The following is a 22,286-nucleotide window of genomic DNA, read 5'->3' as shown; positions in this document are numbered from 1 at the left end:
TTTATCTTTCCTGCTCCAAATCGCTCCCTCCCCCGTAAAAGATGAGCAACATTCTGAAAATCACTGTATGGAGTGGATTTAACATCAGGAGAGGATGTTTTTTTTTATCTGTTTGTATGGCGCCAAAGCCCATAGGCATCAGGGCGCTACATAAACACAAGGACAGTAGGAGAAAAACCCAACATACAACAGCTTCATAACTAGCTTTACTCAAAAAGGAGAGTTTCCAAACGTTTCCTAGGAGGTGAGATGTCATCCTTCCAGATGTATGTAAATGGGAAGGTCATTCCACGCCTGAGCAGCCAGCACCGGGAATGATCTTCCATTCCCACTTGACCTTTTAAAATGAGGGTCTCGAAGTTGTTCAGAGTCACTTGACCACAAGGATCGGTAAGGCTTATGGAACGCCAACTTTTCTTACAAATAACTGGGGGCTGCCCCGAACATCCATTTGTGGGCCAGGGTAAGAACTTCAAATTGAACCCTCGCCACCACCGGTAGCCAGTCAATCGCTTTCTGAGACCTGGACACGTGTTCCCTCTTAGGGATATTGCATACTATCTGAACAGCGCTATTTTGAATTTTTTGCAAATTCTTTTAAGCACTTTTTGCTGCCCCGCCCCAAGCAGGGAGTTGCAATAGTCAAGTCTATGCAAGATAATTGCACAGACTAACGTTCCACAATTCTTTTGAGTGACCAACGGGCTAATCTGCTGTAATACCTTTAAGTGATAAGAATTTTTCACCACAGTATTGACATGAGCATCAGCGCCCAGAGCTGCTTCAATATGCACAGCTAAGGTTTTTACCTTGTCTGCCGCCAAGATTTGGCATCTTCAATTTCAAACCTTTTGTATTCTTGTCCCAGATTGGCCCTGGCCTGCTTGGAGCCATACATCATAAGCTCCGTTTTTAGCTGTTCCGGCATAGCCAGTTTGTTGGGTATTAGGTCAAATTACCTTTTTCAAAAAGACCGATTTAGAAAGAAAGCTCTGTGACCACACAGAGCGATCTTTCTAAATCGAACTGTCAGCCCCTGCGCCGCATACGAGTGCGGGCAGGGGCTGACAGGCACAGCAAGATGGAGAGGACGAGCTACGGGAGTCAGAGGCAGGAGTGGACTGGACACCAAGAGAGGCCTTAGGAATCATTTTCAAAAAGCCCAACCCTTTTCCTATGAGAAAATGTGGAATTAAAATAGGTTACCATGCAAAAGAGGCCCAGGATGCAGAAAAGCCCAACGGGAAATCTCCAGAGCTCCCTATAGGCCAGTCCACCCCTGGTCAGAGGTGAGTAAGTGTAGTGTGTGTGTCTGTCTGTGTACGTGTCAGAAAACGTGTGTGTATGCGGAGGGGAGTGGGGGAAGGGAGCAAAGGGAGAGGGTGTGGGGGGGAAGGTGCAAAGGGAAGGAGGGGGTGAAACCCCCCGAATTAAAAACAGTGGTGATGTCTCTTTCCAGTTTTGTGGGGGTTGCACGAAATCGGCGGGGAGAAAAAATAATTAAAAAAATAATAATAATAATTCGGTCTTTTTGAAATGCAACCTTCAGAAAACGGAAAAATGACATAGAACCTTTTGTTATCAATCTTTAAAGACGCTATATATTCTATTTAGTTTTCCCAAATCTTGTACATAGTCCCCACTAAGCTCCACTGTCAGCTCAATATTGTCTGCGTAGTTCGTAAACTGCAGACCCATCTGTTCCATTTGTACATAAAATGGTTTCATATAAACATTAAACAACAAATGAGATAAACAGGTGCCTTGTGGCAACCCATGATATATCAGATGTTTCGGAAGAGGCATCCCCCCCCAACAAATCCTGGATTTTCTTCCACTTAGAAATGAGTCCATCCACTAAATAACATTCTTTAAACAGTTTCCTGTGTCAACAAGAGTATCTAGTAGACGTTTATGCTCCAACAAATCGAAGGCCGCTGATAAATCAAGTAGAATCAGTAGCCCTGTTTTACTCTTTTCCAAAGTGGGAAATATCTGGGTTTGCAAATCCAGGAGAGCACTCTCAGTGCCATGATTACTGCAGAAACCAGATTGTTTCATATGCAGTAATTGTGAGACTTTCAAGTGCTATTGTAGTTGGATTGCAGCGATTTCGTCAATTAATTTAAGTAAAAACCACCCTTCTTCACCTGCCAAGCCATTACAGAAAGGGAAAGACCATATGCAAATCAGGCTTGGCCCCACCCCAAAAGGGGCAGTCCAACCCGAACTGCTAGGTCACATCCCTTCTGCACGAGACCACAAGCATCCCCAAACATGTTTCGCCCTTGTTGGGGCTCACCAGTGAGGAGTAGCTTGGGTCTCTAGGCCCAGCAGGCACGGGACCCATGTCTGGGCATACCCGTCCCACTCAGGGTGAAGCAAAAACAAAGAGGTCATGGCTGGAAGGTTTAGAATGAATCTTAACCACTGCTACTCCTCACTGATGAGCCCCAACAAGGGCGAAACATGTTTGGGGATGCTTGTGGTCTCGTGCAGAAGGGATGTGACCAAGCAGTTCGGGCTGGACTGCCCCTTTTGGGGTGGGGCCAAGCCTGATTTGCATATGGTCTTTCCCCTTCTGTAATGGCTTGGCAGGCGAAGAACGGTGGTCTGGAGGGTTGCCCAGAGCAATGCCAGTGGTTAAAGATTCATTCTAAACATCACCTCTTTGTTTTTGCCAAATTATAAAAGATGCTGCAAGAGACTTATTACCATTCATATCTAAGCACATTAACGCGTCATTCACATCAAGGACCATTCCAAGCAACCTTAAGGAATCATCGGTCCTCCCTCTCCTTAAGAAGCAAATGTTAGACCCGGCCATACCTACAAATTACAGGCCAATTACGACAGTGCCATTCCTTTTAAAGATATTGGACAGAGTGGCTTACCTACAGATTCAAAATTTCCTAGAAACGAATCAACTCTTTGGTACCCGACAATCAGGTTTTAGACCATAGAATGGTACTGAAACAGCACTCATAAACCTTAAGGATCAGATTGACGATCTGAGAGATCAGGGAAAGTGTGCCTTACTACTTCTCCTGGATCTTCCAGCAGCTTTTGACCTGGTGGACCATAAGATACTCTATAACCACCTAGAATCAGCAGCACATTTCTCGCAGCCAGCCATAGAATGGATCCTATCATTCTTAAGTGAGAGAACCATGAGGGTCTTCTCTAAGGCGGCAGCAGACCCGATTCCTATCACTTGTGGTGTTCCCCAGGGCTCTTGTGTCTCCCCGACCATGTATAACATTTTTATGAAGCCCCTGTTTGATGATCTGGATTCTCTAGGTGTCACCTACTCTAACTATGCAGATGACACCCAGATTCTCATCCCATTTTCAGGGGATTACAATCAGGATTTGGCCTTGGTGAATGAGATATACCTCATCATACAGGCATGGATGGCATTACATGGTCTATGTCTGAATGACGACAAGACGGAACTCATCATCCTGGGAACAACATCAAACATTAATAAACTCAGACCCGACCACTCTTCGTTCAACATTGACGGCAACACGATCAAGGTTGCTAAAGAAGTAAAAACATTAGGATTTTACCACGACTCCAGCCTTACGCTGGCAAAACAAGTGAACGCAATGGCATCATCCACTGCGTACACATGTAAGTTGATCAGATCAGCGAAACCCTTCCTCTCCACAAGTAGTTGCATCACATTGGCAAGATCACTTGTGCTGTCCAAGCTGGACTACTGCAACGCGCTCTATTTGGGATCAAATAAACGTATCACTAATAAAATTCAAACGCTCCAAAATAATGCCCGGAGGGCAGCCCTAGGAATGACCAAAAGAGAACATATCTCTACAATTAGAAGACAATCCAAATGGCTTTAAACTATTGACAAAATCAAACTAAAAACTGCATCTCTAACCTTTAAGTGCCTCAATAATGCTGCACTGCGCTACGTAACAGAGATATTCAAAAGAAGACTCACATCCAGACCCAACAAAGCGGCTTACACTAACTGCTTATCAGTCCCATCCTTCAAAATGTCAACAGTAGGTTGCCTGTCAAAGCTGCCCAACTTTGGAACTCACTCCCACCTACCATAAGGACTGACCAATCCTACGCACCCTTCTGATCTAACATTACAAACTGGCTTAAAGAAAATTACATTTAGCCTCAGTACTACCTGTACACCAAATGTATTTGACTAGAACCCACACTGATCTTTTTTCTTTTTCCTCTACACCTATGTACTGTCGCCATCCATTAATTTGATTCCATATTTCTTTTAATGTGTCTTGGTTATTATCTTGCAACTGTATAACCTGGCAACCATGTAACATTGTAACTGTAAAATTCTGTAACCTGATAACGATGTGATTTTGTAACTGTTAAATTCTGCAACTATGTAAGTTTAAAGTATCCATGTCCTTCGCGCCCTGGTACCTTCGGGTCTGCACACGTTACAAATAAATAAACAAACAATCTGTTGCTATGGCTATAAATGCTTTGTTGTGCCTATTATGCATTGCTATGCTATGGTATATTGTGTGTGGATGTCATGATATTATCTGCTATATGTGACAAAGATTGTCGGTGCCCCTCACCAATCTACCCATCAAAGTCTCTGACTGCTCCCCAGATTAACATGTTCACGGTATACGCTCCCACCCACAATATGCATACGATCTATGCTAACCAGACATGAAAATAGAACACCACGCTCTACAGACATCCAAACACAATACCTCTAGAGCCAGCTTACATACCACATGCCCAGCCAATGCATTATAGCATTTCAGACAAACAAGGCACCCCTTCGAACAGACAGGCCTCTATGCTCTTGACACACAAAACCTAGAACCAGACCTGTAACCAGAGCTCAGAATATTCTGGTCTGTAAGCATTAACACAAAAGCAAAGATTTCTAGCAATATCTCGCTCTCTTCACTAAAATAACCCACAAACCAAGCAAATAGCATCTGAAAGTGATATACATCTCTGTTAGGAAGGATTTTCTTTTTGCAGCTTTCCCTCCCTCGATTTACTGGAACATACCCACATTTTTGCTATGACTTGAACCATGTCATGAATTTTGGGGATATGTGAGGCCGTTTTGCTTAACTTTCCTTGCTCAGCTGAACTCGTTTGGAGGCACTGGTCAGCCCAGATGGCTACCAGTGCAGGGGGATCCTGGCCCTTTTACTTTGTTGTCTTACTGTAGCACATCACCTTACAGTGAAGTGCTGCAGGGTACTTTGCATCCCTTTTTCTTTTTACTACTATAATCGCTCCATTACATTTTTTATGCATCTAAAACTGGCTGGTGGTAGTAGATATTTTTCTACCATGTTTTTCATTTTTGCGGCATACATTTTTGCACTTTCCTGCATAATCCCATGTGCATTTTTCACTGCCTTTGGCCATCTTGTCCTTTGGCCTTGTTCCTGTCTTTTCAGATCAGGAAATGCCCTATATGGTAAGCCTATTCCCTGAGAGTTTCCACTTTCCCTGTTATGGCAGCCGTGGTTGCATCCTGGCCGGATGTGGGCGTTGGAATCATCTCGTCCCAATCCACATTCCAGACAGGAATGTCTGCTGCGGCAAGAGGTGGGGCAAGAGGCTGTCCATTATTGGAGAGCCCTGGCAAGTGTGAATGGTACAGATCCTCGCCATTGGTGGGCTGGGGAAGCCCCCATTGTGAATTTGGGACAGGAGTCTGCCCACCATTCTCCAGATTGTCTTTTAGAGCAAAAACCCCTATGAAGTGGAGCAGCCCGCTGAGGTCTAGAGGACTGCTGTTAAAGACAATCAGAATTGCCTTAAACCAAGTCCCAGGGAAGCCCGGCTTCTCTGCATCAATCCCCAGTAGACCTTAGTCAGTAATTTGACCTTGGGGTTGATGGGACCAACCAGTGCGGACCCCTGTACGAAGATCCTGCCCTCTGAAACATCCGCAAGCATCCAGAAACCTCCTATGGGATGATCAGCTTCATCCAGGGTATCTCCGGTGCATCGGTCCCCGATCAGAATTTGGAATTAGAACTCTGCAGAGCAATCTACTTGTGGCCCTCAATGAAGACTCATGCTGCTCTCCAACATGAAGAGGAGCCTTCCTAGAGCAGAGTCTTTTACCTCCCCATGATTGGAGCATGACGTGCTTTGATCATGGTGTTCATAAATGCCCATCCAAGTCGAGTCCTGGGGGTCTCCCGTCAGCGTGGAACTTGTGGCTATTATTGTACTATGGTGCCTGGGTCACCTAGAATTTAGACATCAGGCACTGTCTCGCCGTTAACATGGAACCATAGTCTAGCTGGATCCAATCCTAAACTTGAAACCTACCAATGCACCAGTGGCCTCTGCACCCCTTGCAAGTGGGCCCAATGATTCTGGGAACCTCAGGGGAGGTTTGCCAGAAAATCCTAACAACGAGCAGGAGCCTGCATACCCGGGTCTCACCCCTGGCTGCCCCCACCATGTGGATTGCATTGGCACAAAGGATACTCCCTCACTCTCCCTTGATTGGACATAATAGGAGGAGTTCGAGCCAAGGATCTACTTCAGGGTAACATCTAGTATGGTCAGATTACCCATAGACGTTTTACTTCGCTTTTAAGTGCATTCTTCCGGAACTACTACATAGCTGATGGCTTTGCCACTACCTATTGAAACATTTTAAGACTTCAAACACCCTCCAACAGATACCTGGCACTGTTGACTCTTAAGGGCATTAGGGCTACTTACCTGGTAAGAAAGCACTTCTGAAGGTTTAGGGCCCTTACCGTTATATGACTGGCAAAGGTTTTGTTTGCTTTGCATTGCTTTTGTGCTACACTTAGCTTTTTACATTATTTTTTGTTTCTTTTTATCAATTTCTTCTATTTTTTTTATTTAAATTCTATTTTACTCTAGATTTTCGTACAACAAAAACAGTCCTTGCATGCAAGACAGATTCTCAACCCTCCTTTCCCCCTTGCCTTGCAAGTGGCCTCCACTCCCCTGATAACGGTGTCTTAAAATTCTGCAAGCTATAACACTTCGGTTGTCTTTGAAATGCGGAACCAAAAAAAAAAAAGACAGTTAAGTGCAAATCCACGGCTGTCTCCACAGCCTTCTCCTTCACGCATGGGGAATAGTCCGATTAGGAGGGGCCCCCTAAGGGGAGGTTCACACCAAGCACAAACCTTCAGTATCCCAGTTAGCTCAGGACTTCCAACCTCAGTCTTGAGTCCAACATTCCCTTGATTCAAATGTTACAATATGTACCCATGAATTCCCCTCATGTCTTCTCATGCGGCGTGACACTCCTGTGGGGCTCTGCAGTTATTCTTTCCATGGTACATATATTCGTCGCCACAATAAGCCATTCCCTCTTGCTTGGGGTCCGGAACACTTAATCACAAGAAAGGCCCTCGCTGCGAGCAGCAGGGGCACTGCCAAACCCTCATCCTGCCCAGTTCTCCCCCTGATTCCTCCAGTAAGGCAACTCTTGTGACTGGAAACCTGGAACGACGAGAAGAAGGCCACCATGATTCCGATGTCCTCAGGGGAACCCCAGGATATGGAGGCTGGCTGCAGTAATGACCACCTCGAGCAGGCGATGAACGGCAAACCTTGTGGTTGAGAAAAAAAAGCTGTCCATGCAAGGCCCGTCTTTGTGTGGGGAAGTTGCAATGGTAAGGGGACGCTTTGTATGAGAGACTACAGAGTCCCAATTACGAATTCAGGGTGGTGACTGATGCAACGAAGAAGCCCAGGAGGGATTTGGTCAGCCGACGGGATGATCCCAGGACACTACCAATGGGTTCCAAGAGTAGGATTCTCGAGCAAGGGTTGGGACTGGTTGTTCGTACCAGTCCAGAGGTTGAAGCACCAACAAAGGCCTTCCGGAGAGCATAACAAAGGGGCTGGGTTTCACCAGGCCTTTGCTTGAGGTAATGCTGGTTGGGTAAGACGATAATCCATGGGTCTTCAGCAGGATGCTCCTCTTCGAAGGGGTCTTGGAACCAACAATGATGTGAAGAAACGCTGCAGGTGTCCTCGTTTTCTCTTAGATTTGTGCTGGAGTCATCCCCACGCCTACCAATGGTAAGGACCTGTACCATTCAAATAGGCTGGGGCTGAGCAATAACTGATAGTTCCATCTACCATATTTGCCCTGCAAAAGATGCACCAGAGAGCACCCAGCCCCAACATCCAGCCACAAACACATACTGCCATTTTGCATCGAAAGCCAAGACTTTGAAAGGGAAATGGCATAGCTTTTATGCAAAATACAGCCCAGACAAGGCACGAAGAAGGTCAAAGGACAAGATGGCAAAAGGACAGGTGAACTGCAATTTTAGAGTATATGGTACTTTAAATGGCATCATGTAATAAAGTGCACATATAGAAAGTAAAAATGACAGTAGAAAAATATCCACTGCCACCAGCCAGTCTTGGAGACATCATGCAAGTAACAGAAATGTTACTTAAAACAAATGGAAAAGGGATACAAAGTAGGCCTGCTGCACTTCACTGTAAATTGATGAGTGCAGCTTGAAAACAACAAAAAATTTAGCAACGGGACAGGGTCCCCCCCCAAATTGATAGCCATAGGATTGACCAGTGCACTCAAAATAGATGAGCCAAGCAAGGTATGTAAAGCAAAAAGACTACTTATCTTCAAAAGTCAGGTCAGGCTACAAACAAGAGCAACAAGTTCTGGGGTTCCAGATGTGTATATGGAGGGAAAGCAGCAAAAAGAAAATCTTTCCTAACAATGGGTCTCAGGTTGGCACCTCTTAAAAGGTTTGTGTGTGTGTGGTGTGGTCTGGTGGAGAAGCATGTCCTTACTCTCCCCATTTCGTCCCCTGCTCCTGCTTGGGGATTTTCCAGTGCCCTTGGCCTGCCCTGTCTACTCTTGAGACATTGTGTAGTCTTGTTCCTCTAACCACCTTTTTCGTTCTCTCTCAATTCAAAGTTATTCTCTTGGACTTCTAGGTATCCTCAGTCTCGTTAGCGGGTCTCCTCTTTGTTTATCTTTTCTTTGAAGGTTTAAAGTTCCTCCAGTCTCTATGGATAGCTTTTAACTCTCTCTCAGCCTCCTGTTATCTCATCCCTTCTCCTCACAACAATCTTACAGACACAACTTTCCATGCTGCAAGTAGTATCCTCACCTCAGGTCTCCCACTACTCTCTTCTGAGTATCTCTCTTCTATAGCATGTTTCTTCCTTTCCTCCACAGGTTCGCTCTGTTCCCCATTCAAGCGGCTATATTTCATATTTCTCTATGTTAGGCAAGATTGTATGCAGTACCCTTTGGGTGCACTACAATAACCTTGACCTCCTGGCAATAGGCACCCAACCTTTGGTATAAGACTGAACTACACAGGTTGGTACGTGTTGAGCAGCCAGACTCATCTCAAGAGGGGTCAATGTGAGCAGTAATGTTGTGACACAGAGTTTCACAGTACAGTTGTCCTAATAAACTCTTACACTCAAGGTTTCCTGATAAAACAATTATTACTTTATTTCACAGTCAGTTGTATAAGCCTTCCTCAGAAGGGAGCAATATATGTAACAATTATAATACACTTCAACACACAGTCTTAGTTTCTCTAAATCCGATGATACCCATTGGGGATGGCACACAGACAATTCCTACACCCTCAGGCGACTTGAATACCTAGGACGCTGTGAACATTGATTTATCATTGGTACATTTAGAGCAATACTGAGTTTGGTGTAAAACATAGATAGAGGAATACAATAAAGTGTTAGGCCAGATTGTATGCAGTACCCTTTGGGTGCACTACAAAAACCCTGACCACCTGGAAGTAGAAACCCAACCTTTGGTATAAGTCTGTACTAGACATGGTGGTAGCATGTTGAGCAGTCAGGCTTATCTCAAGAGGGGTCAATGTGAGCAGTAGGGGAGTTACACAGAGATTCACAGTGACAACTATTCAAATAAACTCTTACACACAAGGTTTCTTGATTAAACGATTATTAATTTAACAGTCAGTTGGAGTAAGCCTTGTTCAGTAGGGGCAATATAATAGTAACACACAAACACACTTCAAAATACACACTTTTAGTTTCTCTAAATCAGCAAGTACCCATTTGGTATGACACACAGACACTTCCTACACCCTCGTGTGACTTCAATAGGTAGGACACTGTAGACATTAATATATCACTGTTGCATTTAGGGCAATACTTAGGAGTATGTCAAAGAAAAGGTTATTAGAACGAGATCTCACAAATATTCAGAAAGAGGCAAGTACTTTTGGTAACCCCCAATGCAAAGTAAGTTAACCCCTTCCTGGAAGGAAGACAAAACACACAGTCAGAGGTATAAAGATTCATTCAGGGAGCCAGGCCAAAGTTAATTGGACAAAAGTCTAGGTGAGCTGAAGCAATTCTTGCAGGTAGGTAAAAGTCTTGCCCAATGTTTTAGAAGTCTTTGTAGAAATGAAGAAATCAAAGTAGGGCCACAAGCTGTTTAGGCTTGTGAGGTAAAGAAGCTGTTAGCAACTCTACAGAAGCAACCAAGACAAGACTCAACTGAGATCAAGTAAGGCTACACAGGAGGTACGTTCTCGTAGACTGTACAGTACCTTTGGTTAGAAGAAAGGTTCCAGCTGGCTTCTGTTCCTGTGTAGCTCTGCAGATCTGTGTTCCTGGGCCTCAGTCGTGGGGACAAGAGGGAGGATGTCTGGAGGACTCCTGCACTGCAACGGGACGGTCGGTGACAGAAAAGGACCAACTTCTATTCAGTGGCACTTTGCGGTTTCAGCTCCTCGCGTTTCAGCAAATAACACTGCGGACTCTTGGCTGTTGAGATGGGATTTCCTTGCATCTGGGGTCCAGCACTCTGTTGAGGTGGCTCAGGCTTGGTCAGTCCTGCTTTAGGGAAGTCTGGAGGATCTTCCTGGCGCTCAGGTCTGACTTAAAAGCAACGCAAATCTGGTGTTCCTCTCCCTGGCACTTCGGTTCCAGCAGCAGCAGCAGCGGAAGTACAGCCAGCTTCAAGAGGATGTCCAAACGGGCTTACTTTGGAGTCGATTGGTCTCACCAACCTCAAGTGGAGAAGTCGTCCTTGCAGGGCTTCTCTAGTCGAGGAGAATTTGGAGCTTCAGCAAAGCAGCAGGGCTTCACCGGGCAAACCAACATTCCAGGAGTTGCAGCAGGCGTCTCTTCCTAGTTCTTCTTCGGGTTCATTCGTCCAGCGGTCGACTCTGCCTTCCAAGCCAAAAAGCCTTGCCTTTATGCAAATGTCAAACACACTAGTTATCAATCACACAGCAGGGTGGCTGTCCTTGCCGGACAGCTAGCCGGGCAATCACCTTTGGGTGCATTCATGTAACCAAAGGGATTAAGCAAAGGGCGTTTCGGGCACCTACCTCACTTCCTGCCGCTGCCAGACATACTGGAGCCAGAGGCGGGCTTCACTCGTGAATCCCACCAAAGACAAAATGAACAAAGGGACCAAAACTGGTTTGGCGCGCAGAGTAAATCTCAAGAACAACCTTTCCAACAAGAAATGGCGAAAAAAGAAGACCGGGGCCATTCTGACAAAATGGGCACCCATGGGTGCTTTACGAAGGCTGCAATTGCAACCTGTGGTAAAAACACACAATGGTACTAAAAAGTAACCCACTGCCACCAGCCATTAACTGTAGAAAGGGTAACAAACATGTTAGAGGAGAAACTAGACAAAGGGGATACTAAGTAACCCCTCCAACACCCTATGGTAAGATAGTGTGTGCTGGGTCTAGAAACTTACACATTTTAAGTAAAGTCAATTTCACTTTGCTGCTCTTGGAAACAGTAGTTTTACCAAGAGAAGGTATTTAAACCTTTGGGAAATCCAAGAGACTTCCTTGTGCCACTGCACTGAAGGTGCTGTGTGTTACAATGTAAAGATGATGCCTATGGAATTTGTGAGACTCCATAGTTTAAAGAAACACAGAGTCCAAATCACATTAAAAATACATGAGAGGGTGAGAAAAAGAGCTCACTCTCTCCAGGCTAGAAATTAAAAAGTCCTAAAGTCCAGCAAATGAGCTGGGGGTCTCTAAGGTAGAAGGGAATTAGCACATTTCTTAGAATTCTCCCTAACACTCTATCACACTGCCTGTTTGTCTCTTTTATTAAATTCTCTCTTGCAGCTTTAACCTCCCTTTCTCATTTCTCTCGCAGGTGGCATTCCAACTATTTCTGTTCCAAGGTGCTTTCTCCCTCTGTCCGTGGCTCAAAATTCTCGTCTGGCTTAAACTCTGAAGCTTACTTTGAAACAAATCATTGCCTTGCTCGCCTTTATCTGCACCACTGTTCTTCCCCCTGTCATTGTAAAGTGCTCCTTTGCTTCCCGAAGCTCGGTCTACGCTCAATGAATACCCTAATAATAACAACTGTTCACACTTCCTCAACCTTGTCTCTCTTTCACAGGTGGTACAGCTTGGTTTTGTTTCAAAATCCTTACGTCAAACTTGCTGTCCTCTCCCAGCTCTGTACGTTTCGAACTAGATTGGTTCCTGTATGTACAAGTCCCCTTTCCTCAAACGCCATTGAACATTGCTCAACACATTCCAGGTATGTATCATTCTTCCCACTTAAATCAGTCTCCCATTACCTTTTAGAGTGCTCTCAAAAGTATTCCGCTTCAAAGTCTCTGCTGGCTCATCAAGATCTTATTACCTAAACATGCTCTGTCTGACTCTCAACTTTATTCGTCCTCAAGGGTAATATACTTCTATTCTACATTTTGTGCATATAACTTTCACCACACTTCTCTTTTATCTCTGAGCCGCTCTTCTGGCCCACGTTCCTACTTGAGGTCTCTTCAAAACTTCAGTGTTCCTGCTGGCAGATCTCCTAAAACTGACAACCCCTGGTAATTATTGGCTAGTTTTTAAAGGGCATTCCTTGGACCCCCTGGAGGTAGCCTGTGCAAATTTCTTGCACCTGTGTAGCAAGGGGATGCTAGTGGCTATTTCGATTTCTCTTCTACTTGTCTAAGGGGCAAGGGTGGCTGTTTGTGCCAACTGCATGCTGTTCCTAAACGTTTAATAACAAGAGGGTTCTGTTATTTCTATAAAGTTTTTATTAATTTTTAATTATTGTTAAACTTTCCTGCACGTTCGCAGACTTGCTGCAAAATCTCAAACTTTTATCGTAAGTTAGCAGATTTTGAATTTGGATCCACCAATGCCTGAAAACTGGTGTTGTAAGATTCTGACTCAGGGACCCCAAATGGGTTCCTGGAACACACACACACACACCATACACCTTTCCGAGGACAAGTGAACTTGCCACAATGAAGAAGCTTAGGGGTTGAAAATGCCTTTTTAAGCTTTAAAAGGGATGGGCATTTAAAAAACAAAAACTATTATGAAATGTGCAAGGCATGTCTTTACACCTCTAGTCATGATTAGCAAGTTTTTTATTTCACCCATTTGAATCAATTAAAAATATAATGGTGAACATTTTGTTCATCTCTTTGCCAATCCTGGCCTCTGAGACCAGTGCATTTTTCCACAACAAAGAATAAGCTTCGCACCATTATCTTGATAACATATTTTACAAGCTTCATGGGCCAATAAGGAAAGATAGCTCAGGGGCAACGCGGTTGTCTTGGAAGCAAGACAACGCAGCGCAACACAGGTTCGAATCCTGATCCCACGCTGAAATAAATAAAAATAAATAAATGATAAGAAAAAGTGTTTTCAACCAAAGGGGTCAGGCTTTCATACACTCAAACACATAGGTAAAAAGTAGAAAACTTAAGAACAAACTGAACAATTTTCCACCAAAATGTCCCAACCCCCCAAAACTTTGCCCACCAAAAACCCAGCCTCCATCACAATGGTCGATTCTGTCAATTGTGCCCAGAACGCCATTGGACTTCGATCTGCAATGGCCCAAGTGAGATCAATTCTCCCTGGGGTTTTATATTCAAATTCCCCAAAGCAAGAGATACTGGAAATAGAAGTGCAATCGTACACTGAAAAAAAACAAAGCATAGGTCTTTTGGAAATGTGAACATCCACAGATATCACACTTTTAGGGCTACATCCAAAGCCTGTGTCAGCTTCTCTGTCTCCTATCACTGTAAGCCATTCATGTTCCAAGTTTCTTACCCGGAGCCCGCTGACAGATTTAATGTCCATGATGGTGAGGACAGTCTCGTATAAGATGGCGTTCCCGGCATTCCGATTTGTATCTGTGTTTGTAGCAACCTAGAAGACAGAAATACATAGACCTCAATAAAAGGCAACAGGACACATTAAAACATGTCCTTTCTCCATACACTTGCTCACAAACAATTGAGCCATGGCTCCCACCACAGCCCTGGCCAGTAGGTGATTCTACAAGAGAAGAACTTGGCTCTCCCTCCGAAGGGGCTATGTTACTTCAGCATAATGCACCAGGGTCGCAAAATGTCACTATGCAACTCTGGCCATGATCAGCAGGTGTCAACCAAAGAGCAACACTAGTAGTCCTCTGGTGGAATTGTGCTGCTTCGACAGAATTCCAAAATAACACTCATGGCCTACAGGTGTCACTTTAGAGAACCTCTGGGTTTTCACGCTCATTGGATGGTTTTACAAAAGACCAGGTGTCACCAAAAGAGCAGGATGTAGCTCTCAGACCACATGGATTGTGTTATTGAGGCATAACTCACAGGTCCAGCAGGAAGCATCATTAGTAGTAATACGTAACTCTCCATTCTCTTACTGCAAGGGTCTGCAACCCGCGTCTCTCCAGATATGGACTAAAACCCCCATTTGACAATTCTAACTGGGGTCGATGTAAGTTGCAGGACAAAACCTCTAGAGAGCCAGATGTTGCTGGTTGCTGCACTAGGTGCTTTGCTACTGCAGGAAGGATCAGTACTGGCCGGCAGTAAATCACTCACTCTGCCCCTCAGGAGCCGTGAAAACGTTCCCCCTCCATTTTACCCTCAGTGTTCACCTGAGCCAGGGTGTCATTCATGGCATCGCTACAGGCCTCATCATTCTGCCCCAAAACTCTCAGCAAGTGTAAGATTTGAACCTGTGTAAAACAAAAGGAACACACCATCATACTGCAGTTGAGACACAGAGAGAGACAGCATGAGATTACTAGACGTCAGATTGGGAGCAGGAGCACACAAGAGAAAAAGAAGCACAGTAAAACTCATGATGGAAAAGGGCCAGCAAACTGAGGGAAGGAGTGAATGAAATGAGAACAAAGTAAAAAAAATAATAATAAAAAAGCAAGGTAGAATTGAGAAAAAGAGAAAAGAAAATGAAAAGCTGAAAGCAGTGAAAAAAAAGGCTGCAAGAAGGGAGCGTTTAGCTTTTTCTAACGAATTGGTTGCCATGGTAAAAGAATTTACTAAGAAAAACTGTATGCTCCTGTGCTACAGCAGAATATAATATTTTTGTTGCATATCTTACTGTTGGCTAGAAAGACAGTCTATCAGGATTTCTACTTTGCAGCATTTACGTCAGTGGTGTTTTCGTCCCACAAAATGCTTCCCTTTGAAGGGGTCCACAATTAGGGCCTCATCACGGGTTGGGGGGAGTGGTAAATGCGTCCGTAACACAATTACGGTCACATTACCACCCCGCCCAATCACGAGTTTGGGTGGAAAGCTGGAGATTCACCTCCAGCTGTCAGCTGGAGGTGAATCTCCAGCTTTCTGCCCATTTTCAGTACTATTACCGCCAGCGGTAACAGCACCAAAAAGTCCCATAGAGTCCTGTGGACTCCTAATAAATGGGGACTAACAGCGGCACTGCAACTCAAGTTCTGGTGTAAATTGCACTGGACCGAATTGCGGTAACACTAATAGCATTGGGCGGTATCCCGGCGCACTTACCGCCAGGATACCGGTCATCTCGTGATGAGGCCCTTAGTCCCAGTTGTGCCTTTTCCTGCACTGCCAGTATGAGTCGCTCCTTCACCCCTGTATCCCCTGCATTGGTCTGTATGTCCCACTGCTTGCCTCTGCCTGGGGGATGGGAGAGGTGAGGAGGAGGTTGCCTCCCCTTCACTCGGAGTTGCCTGCCTCTACTTCTACCCATCCCCCACCAGACACTCAACCTCCATCAGCTGCTCACCTCTGCACAACTCCTCCCTGACCAAAGTGGTAGGCAGGGAAAGGGGACCTGTCCCTAGGTTGCAATGATGTCCACCTCCACCCACCCTCAGGAGTCAGGCCCCCTTCACAAAAAACAGGGTTCCGCCCAATTTTTCTCTTATCACCTCCATTTACATACAGGTGTTGCGATGATGCCTGCCTCTATTTTTGGCCTCGCCTCCAGTCAGACCTGGGTCACAACTCCCCCACTCCTCTTCTGGCCTGAATGCAGGGATGGATTGCCTACCGATGCCATTTTCCTAACAAATACCTGTGACATTTTTATTGTGACATTTGTTACTGGGTTTTACCAAAATATAATGTCTTCATTTTCCTACCGCTCTTTGTTCTCTGTAACATTCAGAGTCAACCCCTCACGCAAACTGTTGCATCTACCGTTCTTAGAGACCCTGGTTAAATGATGTGTTACACCTTCTACATGATGAAAATCAGTTTTCTTTCATTTTGTCCTCAACATTTAAAAACCAGCAAGTAGACCTGTTTTTTAAAAGTGTTTGTAGGTAATCTCACAAAAAGCCCCTTACTCAGATAATGTGTTTGGCAGAGCCCTGAAAGCTGTGCAAATTGTGATAAATGAGGAAACTGAGCCTCATGACCGATAAGGAGGCATAAAGCAATTACTACTTTATCGCTGTGGTAATCCTGCCTTGGTGCTGTCCGCTGCGGTTGCCTGCAAGGGCAATGAGACACCAGCATCCTACCTTCGCTGATTTTGAGGACCGGCCTTGGTTGGCCCCACCATAGTCTTCATCCTGGGACTGTCTTCTGTGGCTGGACACATTTGTTCAATGTGCTGCCAGAACCTGTTTTGCTGGGTTCTCCTGCCTTTTTGGAGTCTTCCTTGCTGTTGCTTTTCCTTCTGGCTTAAGGGTCCCACTCCTAGGAAGGCCATTTGTTGTCTCCCTCACTGGGGTCGTAGTTAGCCCAGCGTTCAAGAACAGACTTTTCTGGAACCAATCCCATGGTTACTTACTTCTGATCCCTGGGGTGGTGGGTTATTAACAATACTTACCTTCAGGGGTGCCCGTGGTTGAGATTTTCCACATGTGGGTCTTAACCGCATTTCTCATTGGTTTCCATTTGGGCTCACATCCTCCTATTCTGCATCATCTTCTGGGGCGACTTGTTCTCGGAATAAATATCTAGAGCTTTCTTTTCCTGGTCTCCTCTGTCATCCTCCGGAGTGGTTTGCTGCCAAATCCGCCTCTGTGGGATAGAACTGTGACTTACCAGTCTGTTTCCACCATACAGGCGGATTGTCTAAAGACTTTCTCCAGTTTCATCCTATGGGAACATTTTACCCATCTGAAACTTTTATCATTTTCATTTGGGGTACCTACCCTCCTCTGGACAGTTTCCCTGCATCTGTTTTAGGTATAGGGAGTTTTAGGCCAAAGACTACATTTTTAACTTGCATCTGTGTATATATGGGATATATTACTCAACGTAATCGTATTTCTAATGCTTGCATCTGCAAAGATTTGCATACTATGCACAGGCTGACATTAGTGGGAGCCGCAGAGTATTACATTTTTTTGTTTTTGAAACTCGAAAATAGACATCGACAGGGTGTGCCAGTAATACTATCCCTAGTGTGACGTCCAGTGTACCGAATGTCCTTCACACATCGAGGTCCCTCAGATTGTTTTGTTTCTGACATGAAGTAGCATGAAGTGTAGCGTGAGTACAGATGTAATAAAGCAGAGCTGAGAGCCGAGGTGAGAGCCAGTCTGCTGCAGTCCGGTAGCCTATGCACATCGATTTTGGCAGGAAGTTCGTTATTTGATCCAAGAACACCGCAGAGCGGTGAGCGGAGCTGAGAGCCGAGAGCCGAGGTGAGAGCCAGTCTGCTGCAGTCCGCTGCAGACGCGAAGTAAGAGCGCGATGGAGCCAGAAGTACGACCTCCATTAGCGCTAACAGGAAACGCCAGGAGTTCCAGCTTGAAGCCTGAACTGACAGATGAACATGGCGTGGCCCGACCGAAGTCAAAGCCGAAACTGAAAGCACCACTTAATAAAGAGGGTGCCGGCCCTATGTTGGTGGCTGAAGATCTCCGGGAATTTGTGGACACCCGAACCGAAAAACCGAGACCCCCCAGAGAGAAAACGATAGTAAAGACCCAACCAAGATCGACATTAACTGGCTTATCGGCATTATGGGCTCTGGCGAGTGTTCCTTGAATGTCGCTGCCCAACTCCGACTCCGCATCGCCTTCGGTGAATGGAGGGCGAATACACCGAGTGGCGGAGGAGGCGGGGACTGGCCGGTGCAAGGTTTTTACAGACGCGACCGTTCCAAAGGAGCCCATCATCACGGACGTCCGCGTTCCTGTCTCACCTTGCAGCGTCACAGCAGGGGCTCGCGTACCGTCCTGGAGACGAGTGGTAGCGACGCTAGGGCTGTCGGAGGACGGCCGGCGTCGGGACCTTCGCGGGGCCTTGGCTGTGGTGTAAGCGGGGGTAGCCGAAACGCAGAGGAAGTTGGCCGGAAAGATCAGAGGGTTGAGGATAGTCCCCTCAACGTGACATCTCAGCCAGATCCTTTGTTTGTGGACACTGAGCCACCGAGGGCAGGATCTGAAGAAATGAAAGAAAACGCACCATCTTTGCCTGTGGGAATTGTAAATAACACGGACCTCGTCCAAGAAACCTTGAACATTAAGGTGACGATACATTCCTCATATAAAAGTCAAGTCCCAGATTTGAAAAGCAAGACCAATAGGGTAAAAACTACACTTGCTGATAAAAACCTGGTAAAGGACAACATGGTGTCCGTCGAGATTAGCTCTAGTGACTCAGAAAGAGAGCTTGATGATGTCTTCACAGAGGGTCCAATAGTAGGGGAAGTGAACATAGTGAGCGACCAGGACGTCTCAAACAAGGAAACATAGGGTGAGCTATTAAAGCCGGTACCAAATCAACAAAGAAAGAAAAAAGACAAAACGAAGAAGGGACAAAATCCCCGGAAGGCAAATTCAATTCAACCACCCAAAAGGTGCATAAAAGAGCCAACGCAAAGGAGCAGAGAGGAAGTAAAGGTGATGAAAAGAAAAAGACCCACGGACATCCAGTTACCTTCGCCTTTACTATCCTGTCCCTTAAAAGCTTTTTTTACCCAACAATACAAATGGAAATTAACAGTGGACTCCGAGGTGTCAGATGCAGAGATGCTCGAAGCTGCACAAGAAATTCTGCCAGGGTTGAAATTAAGGAAAACGGACGAAACCCAAACCCTAAAAGCCATACTAGCAGAGAAAGAGTCCGATGATCCAGGAATTGCAAAAAAAACTGATGCGAATGAAAATGGAACCCAGACTAAGGGTAGGGGCGACGACCAGCCCCCGAGCCGACAAACAGAACAATCCTGTACCCTGATCCTCTCAGCACCAGATGATGACAGTGCGGCGCCCAACAGCAGGGTGCAAAAAATTGCAGAAACCAAAAACGATGGTGGGACAGAGGCTTGTAGAGACCAGCTTACTCCAAGTCAGCCGTTGGAGGAAATTCAAAGGTCGTCCGAAGCAAGAGACGACACAGAACAGCGACTCCCATGGACGAAGCCTCATTTGATCACAGGGATGCAAACTATGCCTCTACCATCCGTAAGAAAAGGGGAATTCCAACGCACACCCCGAAGAGTTTTGGTAGGCCGACCACAAATGGAACAGGACCTAAGCTCCTCAATGGATTGCCCGGCCTCATTAATCTCGGATACCCCTAAAAGAGCTGAGAAAATTGAATCCTCCCCAAAAAATCGCTGGCTAAGTGACTTAGCGACTGCCATCCATAAAGACTCCTCTAACAAGAAGCCAGACATGATAGCAATCATGTCAGCAATGTTTATTGTTTTAGCGCCCTTCTGTAAATTGTATGAAGCAATAAAAGAAGAGATTAAGTACAATACAGCAATCCTCAAATATGATCACAAAAATGTCCCATGTAGAAAGTTATATAACGGCTGTAGAAGATCAGAAAAGTATTCAGCAAAAAAACTGGGAAAGCTAAATCGAGGCCCTTGAAAGAAAAATTGAATGTATGGAGCAACAAACCAGAAACACTTTACCACCATATGCCGCGAAAGTGGTTAAGCCCCTTTGAAGTGCAATCACAAAAGCGGACTAGTGTGACCAAAGCCTTGGAGGGCACTGTGGAGAAGAGTCAGGCAAATCCGCCTCAAAATAATAAAAAAGATTCAGCAGCAGAAATCAAAGGGGGAGATGGATGAGATCCAAATTCTTGACGGCCACATTCCTCCAAAGAGTATCACCCAAAGATCTCCAAGAACGGTGGAAGATTTCCTGACAGACTCGCCCGTTATGAATTTATCACAACACTTGGAAACAACCCAACCGGACAGCAGTGAATATGACCCAATGTCCGCTACCACCGCCAAAACAATCAAGGAAGTAATAAACAACACAGGAGAAACAAGGCTCTTAAGCGAGGATAGTGACAAATGCGAAACCGTGAAACGAAGGGCGAATCCCTCAAACAAAGGGGATGTCAGCGGGACAAACAGGGGACCTCAGAAAGAAAACAAACCATCATTCCCAAGAGCGAGCCCAAGAGGCAGAAGTAGCCCGGGTGTCCAGTCCCCCTCAAGTGGAAGGAGGAAAATGGAAATGAATAGAAATGGCCGGACCCGCCTCTTTAAGCTCGAGCAAAAGGACCTCAAAAACGAACATATCATTCTAAACCGGCCGACCATCCTTCAGATTATGAAAAGATCTAAAGTGCTTAGGTGTGTAAAGACGGAGGATCTCGAGTTGGTTGAACCATACCACAAGGATAAAATAGCCAAAGCATGTAGTAAAAGCAGCGGGTATTACCCACATGGATAAATCAGCTTTTGAGGAATTGGCATCGATGGAATTTTGCCTGACCGAAATAAAAAAGCCACACCGAGAGGGGCAAGGCTCAAAAACAACAAAATCTATAAACCACGAATCACATTACCACTCAAAAATAGAAGAAAGGTATTCGCATAACCGATGGAACAGGCCGAGGGATGAAGAAGCGGCTCGAGAAGTGATCCAGCACTGCCAAAGAGATGGAATAATGCGACCGGGTTGAGGCCAGGAACCACGCAAGCAAAAAATTACGTTTAAGACGTGACTCGGATTACAACTATCGTCCCCATGAAATTAGATCAAAAAGATCAAGAGGAAAAGATGATGACAAGCTTCAATCAGGGAGCATTTCCATCTCAAAAGCTTCAGACTTGAAGACTTCAGCAAAGACAGCGAACGTCAGACATTTGAGAGGCCCGTGGGACTGGTTCACCTCCACCTGGTCAAAGAAAAGTACTAAATAGCAGCGAACGGGGCTGGGCCTCGAGAATGTTGGAACGGCATCGACCACCGAGGAACGGCCCGACAAGGACCATTATATCGTAGGATCCTGGAACACCAGAGGTCATAATCATTTAACAACGCTGGGAGACGTGAACCTAGGTGCTTTTGACATACTATGTCTGCAAGAGACGTGGCTGTTGGAGAAACCCACGTTGGATGGATTCTGTTTGGAAATCTCAGCAGCAACCAGGGGAACCTTAGGAAGACCATCATCTGGACTGTTAACAGCCATTAAAAATGGCCTGGGACTCGAAGCTCCGAAGAAATGGAAGGAATTATACGAAATGCTGGTGATCCTGACTGCATGGTCCCCACCAATCCAGAAGAGCAAGGGTGCTCGACAGAACTGTTTGGCAATTATAAATTGCTATTGGAACCCTCAACAAACTACCTCCAAAGCTTTTTGTTCAACAATGAGTGCAACCATTGATCAGCTGTATGAAGAGTTTGATGAAATTGAGATCATGGTATGCGGAGACTTTAATGCCAATTGTAATAAAGAAAACCAGGGATCGTGGACGGATTCTAATCTGGAACGCGGAAGAGCATGGACGAAAGTAACCAGTTCAAGAAATCTACAAAATATAGCTTCTCTTTTCCCTAACCAACTGAATATCCCAACCTGGGAACGGGGGGCCTCGAAAGCGACCTTAGACTATATTTTCATCTCATCTGCCCTTGCAGCAAACATTGTGAGTTTCAAAATGTTAAAAACGGATAACAGCGACCACAACTTACTCACATGTACGTGGGAAGGATGGAGAACAAGAAAAGCAGTCTACATGGCCACCGTTGAAACAAATGCCCAACACACT

At 45.4% G+C, this 22,286-nt stretch overlaps 1 protein-coding gene across 3 annotated transcripts in view; it reads right to left on the bottom strand.

Moving 5' to 3' along the window:
* AP1G2 (adaptor related protein complex 1 subunit gamma 2) overlaps positions 1–22,286 on the bottom strand; it is a 742,171-nt gene that overhangs the window by 394,611 nt on the left and 325,274 nt on the right. For all 3 annotated transcript variants that reach the window (XM_069633944.1, XM_069633946.1, XM_069633945.1), the window contains 2 exons: positions 14,944–15,024; positions 14,109–14,207 (listed from right to left, as the gene is read on the bottom strand). In XM_069633944.1, the coding sequence (XP_069490045.1) occupies positions 14,109–14,207; positions 14,944–15,024 (180 nt within the window). The remainder of the gene's footprint in view (positions 1–14,108; positions 14,208–14,943; positions 15,025–22,286) is intronic.

This window comes from Ambystoma mexicanum, chromosome 13, assembly GCF_040938575.1.
Source record: "Ambystoma mexicanum isolate Mex_15411 chromosome 13, UKY_AmexF1_1, whole genome shotgun sequence".
In the NCBI taxonomy this organism is placed as follows: domain Eukaryota; kingdom Metazoa; phylum Chordata; class Amphibia; order Caudata; family Ambystomatidae; genus Ambystoma; species Ambystoma mexicanum.
This window is presented reverse-complemented; position numbering and strand designations above follow the sequence as displayed.